Source organism: Physella acuta, unplaced genomic scaffold (assembly GCF_028476545.2).
Source record: "Physella acuta isolate Inbredline_101_S28 unplaced genomic scaffold, ASM2847654v3 ptg000634l, whole genome shotgun sequence".
Classification (NCBI taxonomy): domain Eukaryota; kingdom Metazoa; phylum Mollusca; class Gastropoda; family Physidae; genus Physella; species Physella acuta.
In genome coordinates, this window is record NW_026732153.1 from 140,846 (window position 1) to 160,242 (window position 19,397).

A 19,397-nucleotide genomic window follows, 5' to 3' on the forward strand; every position below is an offset into this window, starting at 1 on the left:
AAGCCATCCAACAATGTTTTACATTACGTAACAAATTATCACCCGTATTTCTTGGATAGCCCATTGTTGGAAATGCAAAGAAGAAATTACACAATAATGTTTTAGATTAATCAACAACCTAGCGCACCTATTTCTGGAATAGTCCATTGTAAGACTAGAATAGTAAACCAACAATATGTTCGAATAAGTTAACGTTGCATTGATCAAATTTTGACTGTATAGTTAACTTCATCTTTAGGCTTGCGATCCTTTTGGTAGATGGAGTATAGCTCATGTGGTTCTTAAATTCAACAAATGAAGGGATGGTGGAGTCGTCCAGTCGTCTATAGGTTCCCCAACTAAGATACTCATCAGAGCAGTAAAGCTTCTGAAGAGTCAGATGTTAAAACAATTTGGCTGTCAGCGGATTAGAGATAAAGATAATCACGTTATTTACAAACAATTTATCTGAAATGACAGATAATTAAATGATCTGTTCAAGTCGGTCTCACTTTAATTCTTAAGTTTTACTTTATCCCCAGCTTTAATTTATGTCATTTTGTTGACCGAATAGAGAAGTTAGTCAATACACAAACACACACATACAAACATTCACTTGTTCTACAAGATGTTCGATCATCATTTGACATTTACTTGTTCTATAGGATGTTCTATCATCATTTGATATTCACATGTTCTACACGATGTTCTATCATCTTTTGATATTCACTTGTTCTACACGATGTTCTATCATCATTTGATATTCACATGTTGTGCTCGATGTTCTATCATCATTTGATATTCACTTGTTCTACACGATGTTCTATCATCTTTTGGTGTTCACATGTTGTGCTCGATTTTCTGTCATCATTTGATATTCACTGGTTCTATAGGATGTTCTATCATTATTTGATATTCACATGTTCTACCCGATGTTTTATTATCATTTGATATACATTTGTTTTACACGATGTTCTATTATAATTTGATATACATATGTTCTACAGGTAAATTTAAAATAACGTAGTAATAGAAAACTTAGATCGTCGGACGATACAACATATTTTACTTAGTGAGACAAAGACGATTATCCGACCTGGTCAGACTTAACCCGATTATTTGATTGTCTATCATCTCTCTTGGTTAAGTGTTTACACAAGATATGGGATTTGGTTAATCTCTTTCACCTAATAACTAGTGGGCCATTTGTTTTTACCTTTGATGTGGTGCTACGTCGACGCAATATTTTAAAATAGAAGTTATGATAAACGTTCTAAAACCATTGCTATATCAAATAGCAGATTTACATTCGATGCAATGTCCAATATTAGTTATGGGAAACATAATAAGCCCTTGTAATGGCAAATATCAGTTACATACGCGATACATCGTCAAATATTAATAATGGTAAACATAGTAATACATTGTAATGGCACTTATCATTTGCGATCAGCACATTATGGTATTGTAATATTAAATGTCCGCCATTATCAATTATGTGTGATGGCAATGTCTAGTATCAGTTTTGGTAAAAAAGAAATACCATTGCTATGTTAATTATCAGCTATAACAATAATTGCCGCAGTTTGTTAAATATCAGTTATGATGAACACTGAGATGTCAGGGGGGCCGGGTGATGGGGGGGGGGGGGTAATGTTAAAAAAACCAATGCTGGAACCAACATATTTTGATATCAGATTAAACATGACAGAAACTCAAATTGATATAGAATGTAATATTGGTGTACAACTCATATTCAAATTTGGCAAACTGTCTCATCTAGAGTATTAGATTATGTATGTGGAATATACAAATCCGAAAAAATACTTGAAGTACCAGAATTAGCTACAACAAGTTCAAAGGTTGCAAGCTACTGATATAGGTTAGTCATTAACTGATGATGGAATTGTCAGTAAGTCCAGATTTTATATAGGTCTAAGGCAAAAAATATAAAGTGAAATAGTTTTTTCAACAACACCACAATTGTTGCCAAATCAAACAAGAAAAGTATAACACTTAAGTTTGTCTGAAGAGCTTTATTGATGTCAAAATTTGACATATATGCTTACATTATCTCCAGGAGACTACTAGGGATTTGGTTTTCGTACTTTCATTTCAACAAAACTGAGGGAATTGTAAACACCTGTAACGGTTGTCCAATAAATACCTAGGCCGTAACCTCTGGATCCCCAAACTCCATTTAGCATTGCAGAACCGCAATCTCTATACCACCAGCCACCTCCGAAAGCCCTAGCACAATGACTACTGACAGCTGGTCCACTGTCAAAAGTGGCGAATCCTCGATTCGGATTTTGGTCTAAGCTGTTAGAGGCATTTCCAGTGTAACTGTTAAAGTTGATGCGATAGAAAAGAGTTTCGTTTGACAGGACAAAATTTTTATACCGAGCATAGTAGTGCCGTCCTTGATATTTCATGTCAACCCTCATATCCGTGTAGCCCTGTAAAACGACATTACGCTAATGAAATTTCTTTTTAAAGAGGTAGGCGCCAGAAAAAAAACTGCTTAATTTACAAAACCTTATTTTATTTATTTGTGTGTAGGGTACTTAAAGAAAATATTTGCATGCATCAGAGTTTTTCAAAATTTTGTACAGTGAAATATCATTAACATGAATGCTAAGTTTACTAGTATTTCATCACACAAAACTTGGAAAATGTGAAGAAAAATATTTCTAGAATATTTTTTATTACAAACATTAGAAAGCGTATTCTATTAGACTTAGCAAAAGAAAGGCTCAATAATTATATTATCAATATATATTTTAGTATTTTAAACCTTAAGATTTCAATGAAACAGAGGCGTAGCGAGGAGGGGGCGGGGGGTGCGGATCGCACCGGGTGACACCATTTAGGGGGGTGACACCAAGGCAAAAAATAGTAAAATATATAAAGAAAAACTTGAGAGGGGGGGGGGGGTGCAAATCGAAAGTTTGAGGAGGGGGGTGCAACTCGAAAGTTTGAGGGGGGGGGGGGGGGTGCAAATCAAAAACTTGAAAGTTTGTCCCTGGGAAGGATCGCTACGCCTCTGGGGGGTGACACCGTTAAGTGCCGCACCGGGTGACACCCGACCTCGCTACGCCACTGCAATGAAATGTTTCTTTTTCTAGATGACCGCTGTTGCCATGGCAGCCATATGTGAAGAAGAGTCCCTGAAGCATGCAATATTTTCCCTCAAGTAGCCTAACTTAGATACACAAAAATAAATGTATAGAACTTATTAATAAAGAAACGATTTTCTCCTGTTTTTTTTTTTCAAGAGCCTAATTCTTTAAATTTGATAAAAAAATTGTAACTAGTTGCATGTACCTGAAATACTATGTAATCCTGATTAAACCATAAAAATGATTTTGGTTTATAAGTAGCAAAATGCAGGATTATAAATGTAGTTTTAGAATGTAAACAATGGCACTGCTTTAGAAACTGCTCAAAATCTGTTACATAATTGATGATTCCACCTGTTATGTCACTTCTGGTTGATTTTGAGGAAATCGACTTAAATATTTGTTGGTTAACTATTCTTATAGTTTTTAATACTATTACCTAATTGATTTTTAAAATGTATCTTTTAGGACAGAAATAAGCATACTACTTTAATTGGCACTTAATTAGGGGGGGGGGGGCTATGAGAGCAACTTGTTTTTTTTCAAAAAGTGGACTTGCAAAGTTTTGCAAGTGGCCTCTTCATATACCCCACACCACACACACACATACTCTAATCCGCTATTACACACATAAAATTAATTTCTCCCTCTGTCACAAAATTAGAAATATTTAGTTTTCTTTACTGCTGTTGTAAGTTGATGTATAAACTGATTTCCAATCCAAAAGTCTCCATCAAACGAGCCAAACCCATCTCGATATTCTGCCCAGGATTTTGTGAAGTTCACTCCCCCTTTGACACGTCGCTGAAATTTATATTTTAAAGAGCGTTTAATTTATTTCCCAATTTTTTTCTCTCCTACTATCTCAATTTCACTATGTGTTGTGATCTACTTAGGTCTGTTTATTTTTAGGTTTACACTTGTTCCCTTACCATATATGGTCTGCGGTATAAGGACCGGTTTTTTCAGCTATCTTACTAAGAGAGTCTTAGACTCAGAAATTTTCCATCAAAAGATGATTGATTGATTCAGACCATATGACCACCCCAGCCAATGACCTTCTGTGTGCCTCAGTCTATAAATAGGCCGCCCACAGGTATCTCGAGGCAGTCCATTTTGACCAAGCGTCCGTGAGAGAGCATAAGTCCTGAGTGTGCTATGTAGTATTAAGTTGTTAAGTATCCTAGTATTATATTACTTGTGGCCAAGTGATTATTTATGCTATAGCAGTGTTATTGAACTGTGGCTATTTTTATAAAGTGTTAGAATCTGTGATAGTATTTATTCTTACGCTTTGTAAGTTGGGTTTTTGTTATTTCTAAACTAAATATTTTATCTTGTTTAATCTCGTGTTCTGCCACGACTTGTTCACTTATTAAAAGTTGTATGCAGATTGAATGAGTTGTTAACTTCAATAGTTTCACTAGTTTTCCCTAGACCTCGACATCGAGCCCTAGTGAGTTGTTGAGATAGTTTTCATTCATTTAGGCTTTAGGTCATTTGCATATAACCCTTGAAACGAATCCGGGAGCGTTCACCATCTATCTGGCTGGTAGATAGGTGACCGTTACAGTGTGATAAAATCAAATCTGTGTGTTACGCTAAATATATTTTCGAAAGATTATTTTTGCTTTTTCAGTCTGTCTCTTTGTCCTGTTTGTCTTTTTATACTTCTGTCTGTGTGGTAATTCTTGTAACTCAATTTTTACCTAACTCTAACTTCTCACATACATTCGTTTTCAAAGTCAACCCAAAAATACAAAAAAATTGTAAAGTTAGCAAGCTGCACTAGGAATTTTAGAAAAACAATTTCTAGTCATTAGTGATGTTTGACGTTTTTTTTTTAAGAAAAAAAATGAATTATAAAAAAAAAACAAATGAGGAGGATATTTAACAAATTAAATATTGATTTACCTATACTTTTTTTTCAATTTACTGTTACTTAAATGAACAAAATTAAAGCACAAGTTAAAGTGCTTTATGATAATATGATGATAAATTCACCTTAAATAAAAATGTCTTTCTTTACCAAAAATATTCGTCTCTAATGAAATCTTTCAACTAGCTAGAGAGCAATGTTTTTAATAGAAATAAGGTAAATATTCACACACCCACCTACCCCCATTAGTTTAAGTGCAACATAAAAAAAAACAACAACCTGGAAAATGACCCATCCACCTCCATCAGTTTTAGTGTCACAAAGAACATGTTTTGTTCCCAATGATTCAAATACCATTCTTTCTTTGTAGCATGGTTTCATGGAATTGATATCACATTTTGGTTTTGTCTGGTAATTAAATTTTTTGCCAGTTAATAATAGAACAATCACGATTTAAAAAAAACTTTATCTGATCATATCGTTGTGTATTTTTGTCTGTCCGTGTGTAACATGCTACATCCACGAAAACCACCATGATTGGATTTATATAGTTTGTTTCCACATTCGATTGTGTATTAAAATTGTATTGGCTTTTAAAACCAAATTGTCTTCAATAAATTTATTTTATTGGTTAATAGCGCTTTTCATTACACATTAAATTAAGCAATACTTTAAAAAGATACATTTTAGAAAAGTTAATAGATATGTATTTGCCAACAGTACTTTCACCCAATGCCTAAATATATACATGGCATGTAGGAATGTTAAAGTTAAGTAGATAAACTGGTTTCCAAGTGTTAACGTCATTATAATAATTTTAATAGATACTTCAACATACTATTTCTCTTGTTTTTACTTTCGCGTATATGAAATATAGAGGAAGTATTGTAATCTTGCAAAAATCCGACATCGAGGTTTTCACAAATCTCGACGTTTTACTTCTCCTTGAGTCAGAAAAACATAATTTTGCAATTGTGTCCGTATGTCGGTATGTATGTGTGGGTGTATGTGAACACGATAACATGAGCACCGTTACAGCTAGGTTGATAAAATTTTAAATGTATAAAATGTGTAGTTCTGTATCAACCTTTCGGTGATTTCCGCAAAACCGAAGTAGACTTATTCTACTTTTCTTTTTTCAAAAGCCTATAACTTGAGTACTCTTTCTTTTAAATAGACTAAATTTCACATATAAGTATAATATATATAATTTTCTGCCTTTTATCAAATTTTGAGAATTTTGCGTTTAACGGAAGTAATAAATTACGCTATTTCCGATTTCTCAAAAAAACACGCAAATGGATGTAAAACTTATTTATATTCCGCACTATTATACACTCATAGTTTGCTGTTTGTGACCTACTTAGGTCCAGTAATGTTTTATTTTGACATTGTGTTAATACCATATATGGGTTGATGGTGCAACTACCGGGGTTTTTCCACTGTCTTACTAAGAGTGTCTAAGACGTGGAAATTTTCCATCAAGATCTGATTGATTAATTCAGACCAGATGACCACCCCAACCAATGGCCACATGAGTTGAAAGTAATCTCCCCTGTCGCCTAAGTCTTTAACTAGATCGCCCACAGACGACACGAGGCAGTCCACCTTGATCAAGCAGTCCATCTTGACCAGGCCGTCCATTTTGTCCGGCAGTAGATTCTGACTATTTGAACGTGAGAGAGCTTAAGTCCTGAGTGTGCTATGCATTCTTAAGTTGTTAAAGTGTTCTAATATTATATTACTTGTCGCCAAGTGATTTCTTGATGCTATAGCAGTGTTATGTGACCTGTGGCTATTTTTATACAGTGTTAGAATCTGTGATAGTATTTTTTCTTACGCTTTGTAAGTTGGGTTTTGTTATTTTCTAAACTAAATATTTTATCTTGTTTAACCTTGTGATCTGCCACAACTGTGTTCGCTTATTAAAGGTTGTATGCAGATTGAATGAGTTGTTAACTTCAATAGTTTCACTAGTTTTCCCTAGACATCGAAATCGAGCCCTAGTGTGTTGTTGAGTTAATGTCCATTCATTTAGGCTTTAAGTCATTTGCATATAACCCCAAAAAAGAATCCGGGGGCGTTCACCTTCTATCTGGCTGGTAGATAGGTGTCCGTTACATGTTCACTTGGTGCGCAATTCGCTTTTCTGAGCGATTCTATTCAATTTTTAAAATTTTAAGTATTAAAAAATGGATTAAAAACAATATCTATATCCATATATATTAGAGAAATTTTAGGGGAGATCACTCGCGCTTTATTTCTGTCCAGATTCACACCTCCTAGCCTAAACAGCCTTCCACCAAATAGGCAACCTAACCACATAATAAAACATATATGAAAAAAATCTTTCTAAAACAAGCTTTTTAATGCACTGAAAATAAGAAAATAAAACTGCTTTCTTTCATAAAAGCTTTTGTCGTTTATGAGAGGGTTTTTTTTACATGTTATAGCGACCAACACGTTAAGTTTTAAATCAATTAAAAACGTTATCTTTCCCTAATAGCTTTTATTAGATCGAGCGTCTCCGCGATTGTAAACATTCGGCGTGAACCACAGCTCACAAGACTGATGGTTGATAGCGTCTAGCTAGTTTTTCCCCCTTATGTTGTTAAATATTGTAATGTATAGAGTGATTTGATATTGTTGGTACCGAAACTGATTAATTAATTTTAATGACTAATAAAACATCTAATTAAATTAAAAATAAATAGATTTGTATTGTCATCGAAGTGAAACGTTTCTGGAAAGTTTGCATTAAAAGTAGGACAAAATTGAGTTAAAACATTTGCAACAAAACCACAAACAAATTAAAACAAACAAACAGACGTTGCGAACTAAATAAAAGATTGTAAAACGCCCCCTTACAATCGTTTACATTCTTTTTAATACACATAATAAAATATACAACCCTGGGGTACCTATACATAAACACGAGGGATTTAAAATGTACCAATAGACTCACTACCCTCGAACTTTGGACTACTCTAGGATGACTTGCAAATGAACCAAAACACAAATAATAAAATAATTTAAATAAGACGGACTTACGGGACCGTCTGTGGCACGACAGTAGTGAGGTTTGTTCTTGCATCGAGGTGATCCAGCTTTTTTAGTGTATCTGTTCTCTGTTTCTAGTGAGTAAAAATTAACACGGTTAAAGGGCGTGGCCTAGCAGTAGAGCGCAAGACTACAAAGCCGAAAGTATTGAGTTCGAATCCCGGTTTAAGTTAAAGGAACGTCAATGAGTCCACCAAGCGCTAAAGTGTACATGACTCGCGTCTGGGAAAGTAAGTCTTCTAGGCATTACTGCTGACAATATTACCCCTTAAACTACAGTACTCTAGAACCATACGAACTTTACTTCATCTGCCTAATAGATCATTTTGTCTCAATAGAAATTTTTAATGCTTAACACATTTAAATAACTGTAAGTATGTTAAGTTCGTAGTCGTGAAATTTGTATACACCTTTGTTATGCGTCGTTTTGATAATAGAATACTGTTGAGTATTTTAATTGTTTTTTTTTTTAAATTGTTAAAGAAATGTCTTCATTTTATGAATAGATTTCACATAGCTCAAATATGTTTTTAAAACGACGCTAGTATGAACTCTACCCCAACCAATTCCTTAAAATGGATGTAACAACTTTGAAAGCTGCCTCGGTGAAAACTTCACCGACCCTAGTATAAACTCTACCCCATCAAATCCCAAAACATGCATGTACTAACTTTGTAACCTGCCTCGGTGTTAACAAAACACCTCCGACTCTAGTATGAACTCTACACCAACCGATTCCAAAACACGCATGTACCAACGTTGTAACCTGCCTCGGTGTTAACAAAACTCCTCCGACTCTAGTGTGAACTCTGCCCCCCTCTTAATTCCAAAACATCCGTGTACCAACTTTATAACCTGCCTCGGTGAAAACTTCACCGACCCTGGTATGAACACGGCTTCCACCAATTCCTGAACATGCATGTACAAACTTTGAAACCTGCCTCGGTGAAAACTTCACCGACCCTAGTATGAACGCTGCCCCCATCCAACTCCAAAACATACATGTACCAACTTCGAAACCAGCCTCGACGAAACCAAAACACCTCCGACCCTGGTATAAACTCTCCCCCTATCAATTCCAAAACATGCATGTACCAACTTCGAAACCACCCTCGGTGAAATCAAAACTCCTCCGACTCTAGTATACATTCTCTCCCAACCAAATCCAAAACCTTCCCTAGGCACCCGAATAAAAATAACTCACCCAGCCCCTTAATCAATCAAAATTATTGATTTGTACTTTAGAGTGATTTGATTGAATGATATGTATGCTAACGTCATATCATATTTAGTTTTTACGTCATTATTTTGGTGAAATTTAAATGTAGACATTTTAAACGTCGTGTCATTTGACACGACGTACTCTAACGTTGTGGTTTTTTAAAACTTGAAGTTTATAATCTTAAGCAAATTTTTACTAAGGTGATCAAAAATTAAGATGACAATGCAAGATATAGAAAAACAAAATACATTGAGTGGTAAAAATAAAAATTGTAATTAGACGTAATGTATTATGTATAAGTAAACCTTCTTAAATTAAAGAAGTTCAAGTCAAAAAGAAGTTTGATGAAAACTGTAATACTAAAGCGAACATGGTCAGCTAATCTGCTGCAAGACTAAGATATATATTCCTCTTCCTTCTAGTTTCATTGCCTTTTTTGGTTGAGGTCTGTAAGCATAGGTAAACATCGCCATGTTTTCAAATATCGCGATGCAAACCACGTTTTTTCTATAATTTGAACGATTTTGCAGGTGGCCGTAAGATTGGCTGGTGCTTTAGTTGCTACAAATGACAAAAGGTCTTCACTTTTTTGTTTGCTGAATTAGGCAGTTTTTTGTGTAATATAAAATGAATCTCATTTAAAGTTTGAGATGATTTTTTAAAAAAGATGTGTTAAGTTCAAGTGAATTGTCTGAAAACATGGAATCTTTTAATACTCGTTTAATAGTAGTGGATCATATCAAACACCGAGTAGCGAAGGAAGGCTTTCAGTGGGAAAATGATGGCCGAGAAAGAAGTGTTACTCCCAATGCTGTCCAAGCGGCCATGCGTAGTCTTGGTGATGAATTTGAGGAACGATTTAGAAATAGATTCAATGATTTGATTGAACAGCTTAATATTACTGATAACAACGCTTATGATACTTTTAAAACAATAGTTGATGAAACCTTCTCTGATGGTATTAACTGGGGCAGGATTGTGGCGCTTTTAGGCTTCGCTGGATGCTTTGTGGTATATTGTTTCGTACATAATAAAAGCCATTTGGTGGATAATGTTGTTGAATGGGTTACTTCATATATCGACACTAACTTACAAGAATGGTTGACGTCTAATGATAAATGGGTAAGAATAGTTTCCATATGCATACATCATAATATCAAATTTATATCACCTGTTAAGAAGAATCTAAATCAGTATATTGACTTGTTTTAACTGATACATTTGAACAACAGAATATTGATTAATTCAAATTTATGAGCTGTGTTTTCATTAGAATACATATTGTGTTTAGGATAATTGTTATGTATGCTACAGCTATATTTTATCTCTATCATCTTTTATCACCCCTCTCCCCATGACTTTTAAGTATACTGATTACCCATCTTCAAGATAGAGAAATCAAGAAATTGAGTCTCTCTTATTTTTATCTTCTACAGCAAGGTCTGGTTGAGTTTTATTCACGCACTGAAAGTCACAGAGATCGGCCATATTTTAAAACATTACTTAAATGGTCTGTGGCAGGACTTGGTGCAATCACACTGGGAGCATTTCTTGCACAAAAAATCATAAATTTTAATCATTTGTCATGGTGACTGTTACAATGAAGACGGGTCTGCAACAAATTCCCGAAAGACACTTGCCCGAATGCCGTTTGCCCGAAGGCCGATTTCCCGAATGGACACTTGCCCGAATGCGACAAATGCCCGAATGGACACTTGCCCGAATGCGACAAACGCCCGAATGGACACTTGCCCGAATGCGACAAATGCCCGAATGGACACTTGCCCAAATGGGACAAATGCCCGAATGGACGCTTGCCCGAATGCGACAAATGCCCGAATGCCACTTGCCCGAAGGCCGTTTGCCCGAAAAATGTTAACATTATATATTACTAAATAATCATTCGTAATCAATTTAAATTTAAAATGTTGGTAAACAAAACACATCTACGCAAAAAGAAAGTGAAAAAATAATATTATATATTACCACGCAGACATTTTAAATTAATTTGTATTTGATATTTAAAAAGTGTAGAAACATACTTTCTCTTCCATATATCAAATTAGACAAAAATACAATTTTTATTCATCTCCGGATTTTAAAATGAGTTTTGCTTTCTTTATTAAGTAATCACTTCAACACATTGTCTTAACAAGGTGCATTAAATGTCGATCAAACATATTTGACTACGTTTAGTTTTTAAATTTGCCACCTAGACCTCACCTCATTCTTTTGTTAAATGATCACCAAACAAACGCGCCTCTGTTCAATGTTGCGAGACGCCGCGCCGCCTACGCCGTGTCATAAAAGCTATATAACCACCGCAACACGTCGGCTAAACAAGGTGTTCAAAACATTCATCAAAAGAATGTTAGAACACCGCCGCCAACATCACCTTACATTTGTTAAAGAATAAAGTTTTTCTTACTGTACTTTCTCAGTTTTGAAAAAAATAAATAAAAGCTAAATTTAAAAATATAAACAACTTTGTTTTATGCTTAGAATTGTGTTAATAATCAAAATTTCAAACTTAAATTGATTAAAGAATGTCTATTTGGAAATATTATTTATTATCTAATATTTACATTTTTCGGGCAAACGGCCTTCGGGCAAGTGGCATTCGGGCATTTGTCGCATTCGGGCAAGTGTCTATTCGGTCATTTGTCGCATTCGGGCAAGTGTCCATTCGGGCATTTGTCGCATTCGGGCAAGTGTCCATTCGGGCGTTTGTCGCATTCGGGCAAGCGTCCATTCGGGCATTTGTCGCATTCGGGAAAGTGTCCATTCGGGAAATTGGCCTTCGGGCAAACGGCATTCGGGCAAGTGTCTTTCGGGAAAACGTCCGGCTCCCAATGAAGACATACATAAAATTATAGCACATTTCTACTCTTAAGCCGTTGAATAAAGCCAAACATTTGTAACGTTAAACATTTTTAAACATTTTATGTCGGATGTTGCAGGGATGTAAATCTCACTAAATCTGTTTTTGTCCTGTGTTCTATGCATTAAATGTTAAACACGTATACATCTATACTCAATACAAGTTATACCCCCACATATATTGGTAGGTTACGAAAAGTGTTAAAATGACAATATTTGTTAATAATAGATCTGATTAAAAACTCTATCTTGAGATCAGTGTATGAAACAAAAATATTTTAAAATTTTAGCGTATTAATAATATTTAAAACAAGTTTCGCCGATAACGCTCAAGTAGAAATATTGTCTTTATGGTTGAGCTCTGTAAGCATAGCTAAACGTCGCCATTTTCTCAAATATCATGATTCTAGCCGCCTTCTCTCCCCTCTTACTTAGTAATCTCCTCCTCTAACCTTTTGTTTACAACACGGCTACAGAGAAAAAAAAATATCCCGTCACCTGCTTGCGATATAAAATACAAAAGCTAGTGTCTTTATTTTGCGTACGTTGCACTTGGAAAAGATATGGTCTAGCTCACTGTAAAAGATGAATCGTCTCCCCTGCTAATGACGTTACAAGGAAGACACGAGTAGATGCTATCTCGCTACTAAAACGCACCAAATACGCGTTTAAAAAAAAATAATTAAAAAATGACTCAACGTGAAGTTAAAAAATAAATTGTCCTCGAGGGAGAAGTGTGTTGTATGGAAGTATTTTTCCGACACAGTCTGTTTGGTTCATTGTCCTATGCTCAGATACCCGTACAATGGGTATTGTGCTCACGGCACACAATGGAAGGTAGCCGCGTGCCTTCGTAGCACTTAAAAAATGCGTAGAGTGAATGACGGCGTATGTTTTGTAAGCTTGAAAAGATTACACCAGCGGGACATTAGTAAATATTTTTTAGGGTTTTCTCCCTTTAATTAATTTCAACAGAGTACTAAAAGCTTGTCTTGTGTAACTTTACCATATTTGATATGTCTTTTTAAATGACGCACGACTCGCTCCACGGAAACTAATCGTCTCCCCTGCTAATGACGTCACAAGGAAGACACGAGTAGACGATATCTCGCTACTAAAACGTACCGAATACGCGTTTGAAAAAATTAAAAAAGAATAACTCAACGTGAAGTTAAAAATAAATTTCTTCGAGCTAAAATAAAACCAGCTGCGAAAGTGACAATGGGATGGTGACACGGTTTTTTTTTAAATCTTTTATGCAAAGAAAATGACAGACGCCTTAATAGGTGGCATGCTAATTTATGCCTTGCGTTCTCTCCCTTTACCGAACAAGTATGAATTTCTGATCAAATATTTCCAAAGGTTATTTTTTTTTATGTTGGTGAAAGAAAGTTGGATAAGTCGCTGCGTAAACTAATTAATACCCTTTACATGTACGCGTCGCTAATGTTGTGAGCTGTGATTTAGTAAATGCTTGAAGGGTAGCTCAAAACGAATCGTCTCCCCTGTTAATGCCGTCGCAAGGAAGAAACGAGTAGACGATGTCTCGCTACTAAAACGTAACAAATACACATTTAAAATTTTGTTTGTCTTCACGGAACACAAGAGTAGGAGGGTAGGTCATTGGTCTTTCTCCTCCTCCTTTTGTTTACAACACGGATAAAAAAGAAAAAAAATATCGCGCCATCCTGATTGAAAAATAAAATACAAAAGCGAATCCTTTATGTCGACTGTTTCACGGTTCGCTCCGTGGAAAAGATACCTCGCTTATTATCCAACCATCCATGTATAGCTATTGTCCTAGGCTCAGCTACCCATACAATGGGTATTGTGCTCACGGCATACAATGGAATTTGGGCGCGCGCTATTGTGACACTTAAAAATGCTAGAGTGAATAATGCGGATATGTTTTGCAAGCTTGTAAAGATTACACCAGTGGCACATTAGTAAATATTTTTAGGGTTTTCTCCCTTGAATTAATTTCAACAAAGTTCTAAAAGCTCGCCTTGTGTTAGATTAGCCTATTTGATGTCTGTAAATGACGGATAAAAATAACTCGCCCGTATCAGTCCTCAGTAAACCATTGGGATCCTAAATTTATGTGAAGCTATTTGTGAATGTAAACAAGACTCAGAGGCGTATCCAGGTTTTCGTTGTAGGGGGAGCGAAAAGAGCAAAAAAGGCGCCGAATTTTTAACACGTTCTATATACGTGTATTATATATATATATATATATATATATATATATATATATATATATATATATATATATATATATATATATATATATAATTACCAGCTGTATGTCATTACTTCGCTATGATGTAAAATAAATTGAAAGTAGCACTCTGAAGAATAAGAAAAAACACACAATGTAGGCCGAAAAAAACAAAAATCGTATCAATCTAAACAAAAAAAAATATACGCACACTACAACCAAAAACAATGAACGTAACACAATCTGTTTTGTAATTCTTGTAAACAAAAATTCTTACATAATAATTCATGAAATTTTTTTTTAAGACAAGTGAAATAGGGGAAATAATCACTCTCTTAATATAAATATGTATATATCTACACATTTAATTATAAATGTCAAAACAAATAAATAATTACTTTAGAATATAATCAAATTGTTTAACACTATTCGTGTCTACAAAATGTTTTGTCTATAATCAGAATTAAATATATCGTTATCATAAATGCTAAAGTATTACAGCATAATGAAAGTTTTTAAAATCAGAGTTGGTATAAAACCACGCTTTTCGATATATGAGAATACATTCTGAAAAACAGCCTTCATTTAACTGAATATCGGTCTTTTTAGTTCAGATCATATATTTTTAATTAACTACTGCTTCTTTGTGTTCTTTAAAGATAATTTTTTATCATAGTGATAGTTATGGGTTAGATCACTATATTGATCACACACCTTTTTACTGGTAATTCCAAAAACAATATTCACAGAGTTTTACGTTTAAAAAGGTAATTTTCTGGCGGCATGGTACTTTGGTACATCATTACGCGTTTTTCTACATGTACTTAACAGATCAGTTCGTGGTGGATTGGGGTGGAGGGTGGGCTCAATTTCATTCACCACTGTCCGGTCACTTTAGGTCAATTATCCAACCCAGTGTATACCTAGGTGTGACATTAATGTCGCTCTACACAATTGTGGTGGTGAGGTGAGGTGTGTGTGTGGGGGGGGGGGTAGATAACCAAGTCAGAGCGTCAGTTTTTAGATGACTGTTCTAAACATACATATATATTACACAAATATGTATTACACTAAGAGATTTAAATAAGTAGCAGTGGTATTATGACAATATTTTTTTTTACAGAGGGGTCCATGGGGGAGGGGGGTTGTAACTGTTTCATATAATTTGTAATCGTAATCACAATCGCCCAAACTGTAAGAATACTACTACTTCATCGTGATGACGTTGTTGACCTTGTCAAAATGTCCCCACCACTACGCAGTTTGCTCATAAGTAAATTTAAATAGAGGTGCCACATCAGTTGTATTTGTTTCTGTATTGTAATTTTTAAAAAAAATAATCACACGATTCAAACTGTATATATAAAGTAATTATGTGTGAAGTTTTATGTATAACATTTTCTAATTCAATTATTTGTAAGCAAATACATTATACAGTTGCCTTAAACTTAACACTCCTCTTGCAAAGTGGTTCTACCCGTAGAGGTTTTTTAAACATTGCAATGCATCGTAATGGTTATTTTTAGAAGGGCAAACTGATGCAGCTGTTAATACGTGTTGTAAACGTAGACACTACTAGACTAGTACAATAATGCTTAATTGCTGCATGAAAAGAAATCTTGTGATTTACATACATGTGCCGACCAAAAATATGTTTTTAACAAATATCATTGTTTAAAACTTTGAGTTTAAAACGTTTCCAAAAAGGCGCCACTTTGCTGAAAATGGCCAGAGGGGGAGCGGCCGCTTCCCCTGCTCCCCCCCCCCCTGCGTACGCTACTGACAAGACTGTTCTAATTATAGAACATCGGATTCTACCTTCGTTGCTCTATTAGGGAAGACGCGAGCAGCACACGCGTCAAACATTTTTAAATGTAAACAATAAACGCACGGGGCTACACCGTTCCATTGTCGCTATTATAATGTATGTCGCTGAGTTCTCGTACATGAGAATGTTTAAAGGGTAACAATTAAAAACTATAAAAAGAATGAAAGAACCATCGTTGTGGTCGTGGATTAGTTTAGGGGTGAACCACCCCACTCCCTCCCCACTCTCACAGAAGTCCCATTCTATAGACAGGGAAGAGTAGAATTCGGGTCCAAATCAATAGAATTTCTCTGAGTACTGATGGGTTCCTAACTCACGTTAGGGACAGTAAAGCCTGGTGGGTATAGTGATGAACACACTATCTCTTCATATGCCGAGGTTACAGAAACAAAATAGTATTTGTTTATCTTCTATATTAATATTTATTTTAGAAAATTATAAAAAGATAAACAAGTGGAAGTCAATATGGTAGAATTATAGAACCTTAAAATTAAAAAGTGGTGGAAAAAAAAAAAAATAAATAAATAAATAAAACAATGAAAACGAAGTGATTACCAACATAGTCTCAAAAGAAATTTACAAAACTTGAGCTTTGAAACATAATCGACTTTGAAACTAAAACAAAAACATAATCAAGGGTATTTAGTTTAATTTCTGTTAAACCATTTGGTATCCTAAATTACTTTTTAAATTTTTAACAATAATTGATGAATATACTCTTTGATGTCTGACCCTGGTCACTATTTTAGAAAAAATATCAATGTTTTTAAAGACACTAACAACTGGGGTAAGACTAGACCAGCCCTATTCAATACAGCTAGCCTTACAATAGACCATAACGAATGGTTCGGGGTAGACAAAGCGCGCGAGCGCGCGAGTCGCGTTATACACAAAAGACAAGCTCACACAGACGTCAGACAAAGGGAGAATGAGATTGCAACACACAAAGGGAAGAGGCACCACCTGCTACCACCTCCCATACCCACCCCCGGGTTTCACCCGCATCATATTTTACTATATACTGTTAAAGCCGGACTGTCGTCCAGGTCAATAAAACAACCAACAACTGGTCGAGTGGTCAACAACCGGTAAACTGATCATCTGGTCAACAAGAACCGGTTAGTTGGTCAACTGGTCAACAAATGTATAACATTATTATTTTAACCGTTAATGAAACAATAGGTCAGTTGGTCAAGTGGTCAACAACTGGATAACAAATAGAAAAACAATGCCCTCCTCCTCCTCCATGATAACCGTTAATAAAAACAATGTAAAACAACATCTGAGCAACAACTGGTCAGTTGGTCAAGTGGTCAACATACCGATCATTGATCAAAACAATGCCCTCCTCCTCCTCTATGATAATCGTTAATAAGACAATGTAAAACAACATATGATGAACAAGTGGTCAAGTGGTCAACATACCGATCAAAACAATAACCTACTAGTCAAAATAATCAACAGTTGATTAATGAACAATTAACAACAGGCTAAAAAAATCAATAGTTGGTCAAAAAACAGGGACAAAAATCAACAGGTGGTCGAAAATCAATCAATAACGGGTTAAATAATCAACAGGTGGTTAAAAACTAATCAATAACGGTCAAAATATGCAACAGGTGGGCAAAAAATCAATCAATAACGGGTTAAATAATCAACAGTTGTCCCTCCTCCTCCTCCCTCCTCTCCTCCTCCTCCTCAATACGCATCAAATGTGACCTACTATACTACTTGTCTGAAAACAAAAGTAAGTTATTTTTTATTAAAAATTTCAATTATAAAACCGAAATCCAAAGACTGACAAAAGTGGAGGGAGCTTTCTTTCTGTGGCAGCCCCATGTATGATAGGCACAAAAAAGATTAAGAAAATCAACACCAAGTTCTAAAATCAAGTGTCTATTTATGAGATTGCTTAGCCTATTGTGCCTCTTTATTTGATTAAAGTTTTACAATGTTTCAAAATTTATTTCCAAAAAAAGAAAAAGGGTATAGTACATAGTGTAAGTACCGTATATTGTATATAGCGTATAGTACATATTGTATGGTGTATACATCATGTTTAATAATCTATTGCTCTTGGTCTGTTGTGTAATGTAGACTATGTTTGGTGACGTATACCATATGATGTAATGTATATAGTGCATGGTGTATAGAACATGTTGTATCGCCCATAACATTTAATTTGAATATGACGTATAGTATATCATTTATATATATATATATATATATATATATATATATATATATATATATATATATATATATATATATATATATATATATATATATATATATATATATATATATATTTACATATATGTATTCATATAGAGCAGGGGTCTCCAAACTACGGCCCGCGGAGATCTTTTTGTCTAAGGCAGGGGTCTCTAAACTGCGGCCCGCGGGCGTTGCGGCCCGCGATGTCCTCTCATCCGGCCCTCGGAGATCTTTTTGTCCAATAAAAATCGTTTGTTGGTGATAGCTAAGGAACTTTGCCCAGAAAAATCAAACACATGCCTGGAATAAACTGGCCCGCGAACTGAAATTTGATAGTTAATGCGGCCCTCGGACTGAAAAGTTTGGAGACCCCTGATATAAAGCAAAGCCTTACCTGCCGTATCATCAGCGCATGCGCCATGAAAGTGTTGAAAGAACAATATGGCAGCGATGAGCAGACTGCAGTAGTCCATTATAGCTGCAAGCCAACTATAATGGGAACCTGTTTGTAAGTCGAAGACCTCATTGGAACAGCAAGTCTGTTTCGTTGATGTGCTGATGGAGCTCAGTGTTGAAATCAACAAATTACGTTTCTATTTAACCTTTTGGTATAAGCCAATCGTCTTGTGACAACAGGTTGTTTAGGGATTTGGATTATTTCATATGCAAGCAGAAGGGGTGGAAGAATGATTATGATACTGGTATAAGATGATAAAATGTGGTCGTGGACATGTAAATAGTGACACAATCACAAATATAAAAACAACAATTCTATAATGGTAAGAAATTTAACAATTACTCTTACATTGGTACTTGTTTTCAAAATATCACTAACAACCTAGCACACCTATTTCTGGAAGAGTTCATTGTCGGTCATGTATGGTACAAATCATCCAACAAATGTATTAGATTTAGCTGACGTGGCAGTGAATAAGTGTTGGCAGTATGTTGGTTGTTAATACAGTAAACTTCTTTTTTAGACCTAGCAATCA

General features: G+C 35.1%; 1 protein-coding gene across 1 annotated transcript; it reads right to left on the reverse strand.

Annotated features, from left to right (window-relative positions):
• Positions 1-2,033: 2,033 nt before the first annotated feature.
• Positions 2,034-18,972, reverse strand: LOC131948253 (ficolin-1-like). The gene is made up of 5 exons (XM_059309787.1): positions 18,800-18,972; positions 8,032-8,114; positions 5,260-5,388; positions 3,786-3,905; positions 2,034-2,438 (listed from the first exon to the last, which is right to left on the reverse strand). Exons 1-5 carry the CDS (start codon positions 18,876-18,878, stop codon positions 2,067-2,069), a joined length of 783 nt encoding a protein of 260 aa, XP_059165770.1. The 5' UTR covers positions 18,879-18,972; the 3' UTR covers positions 2,034-2,066.
• Positions 18,973-19,397: the final 425 nt, after the last annotated feature.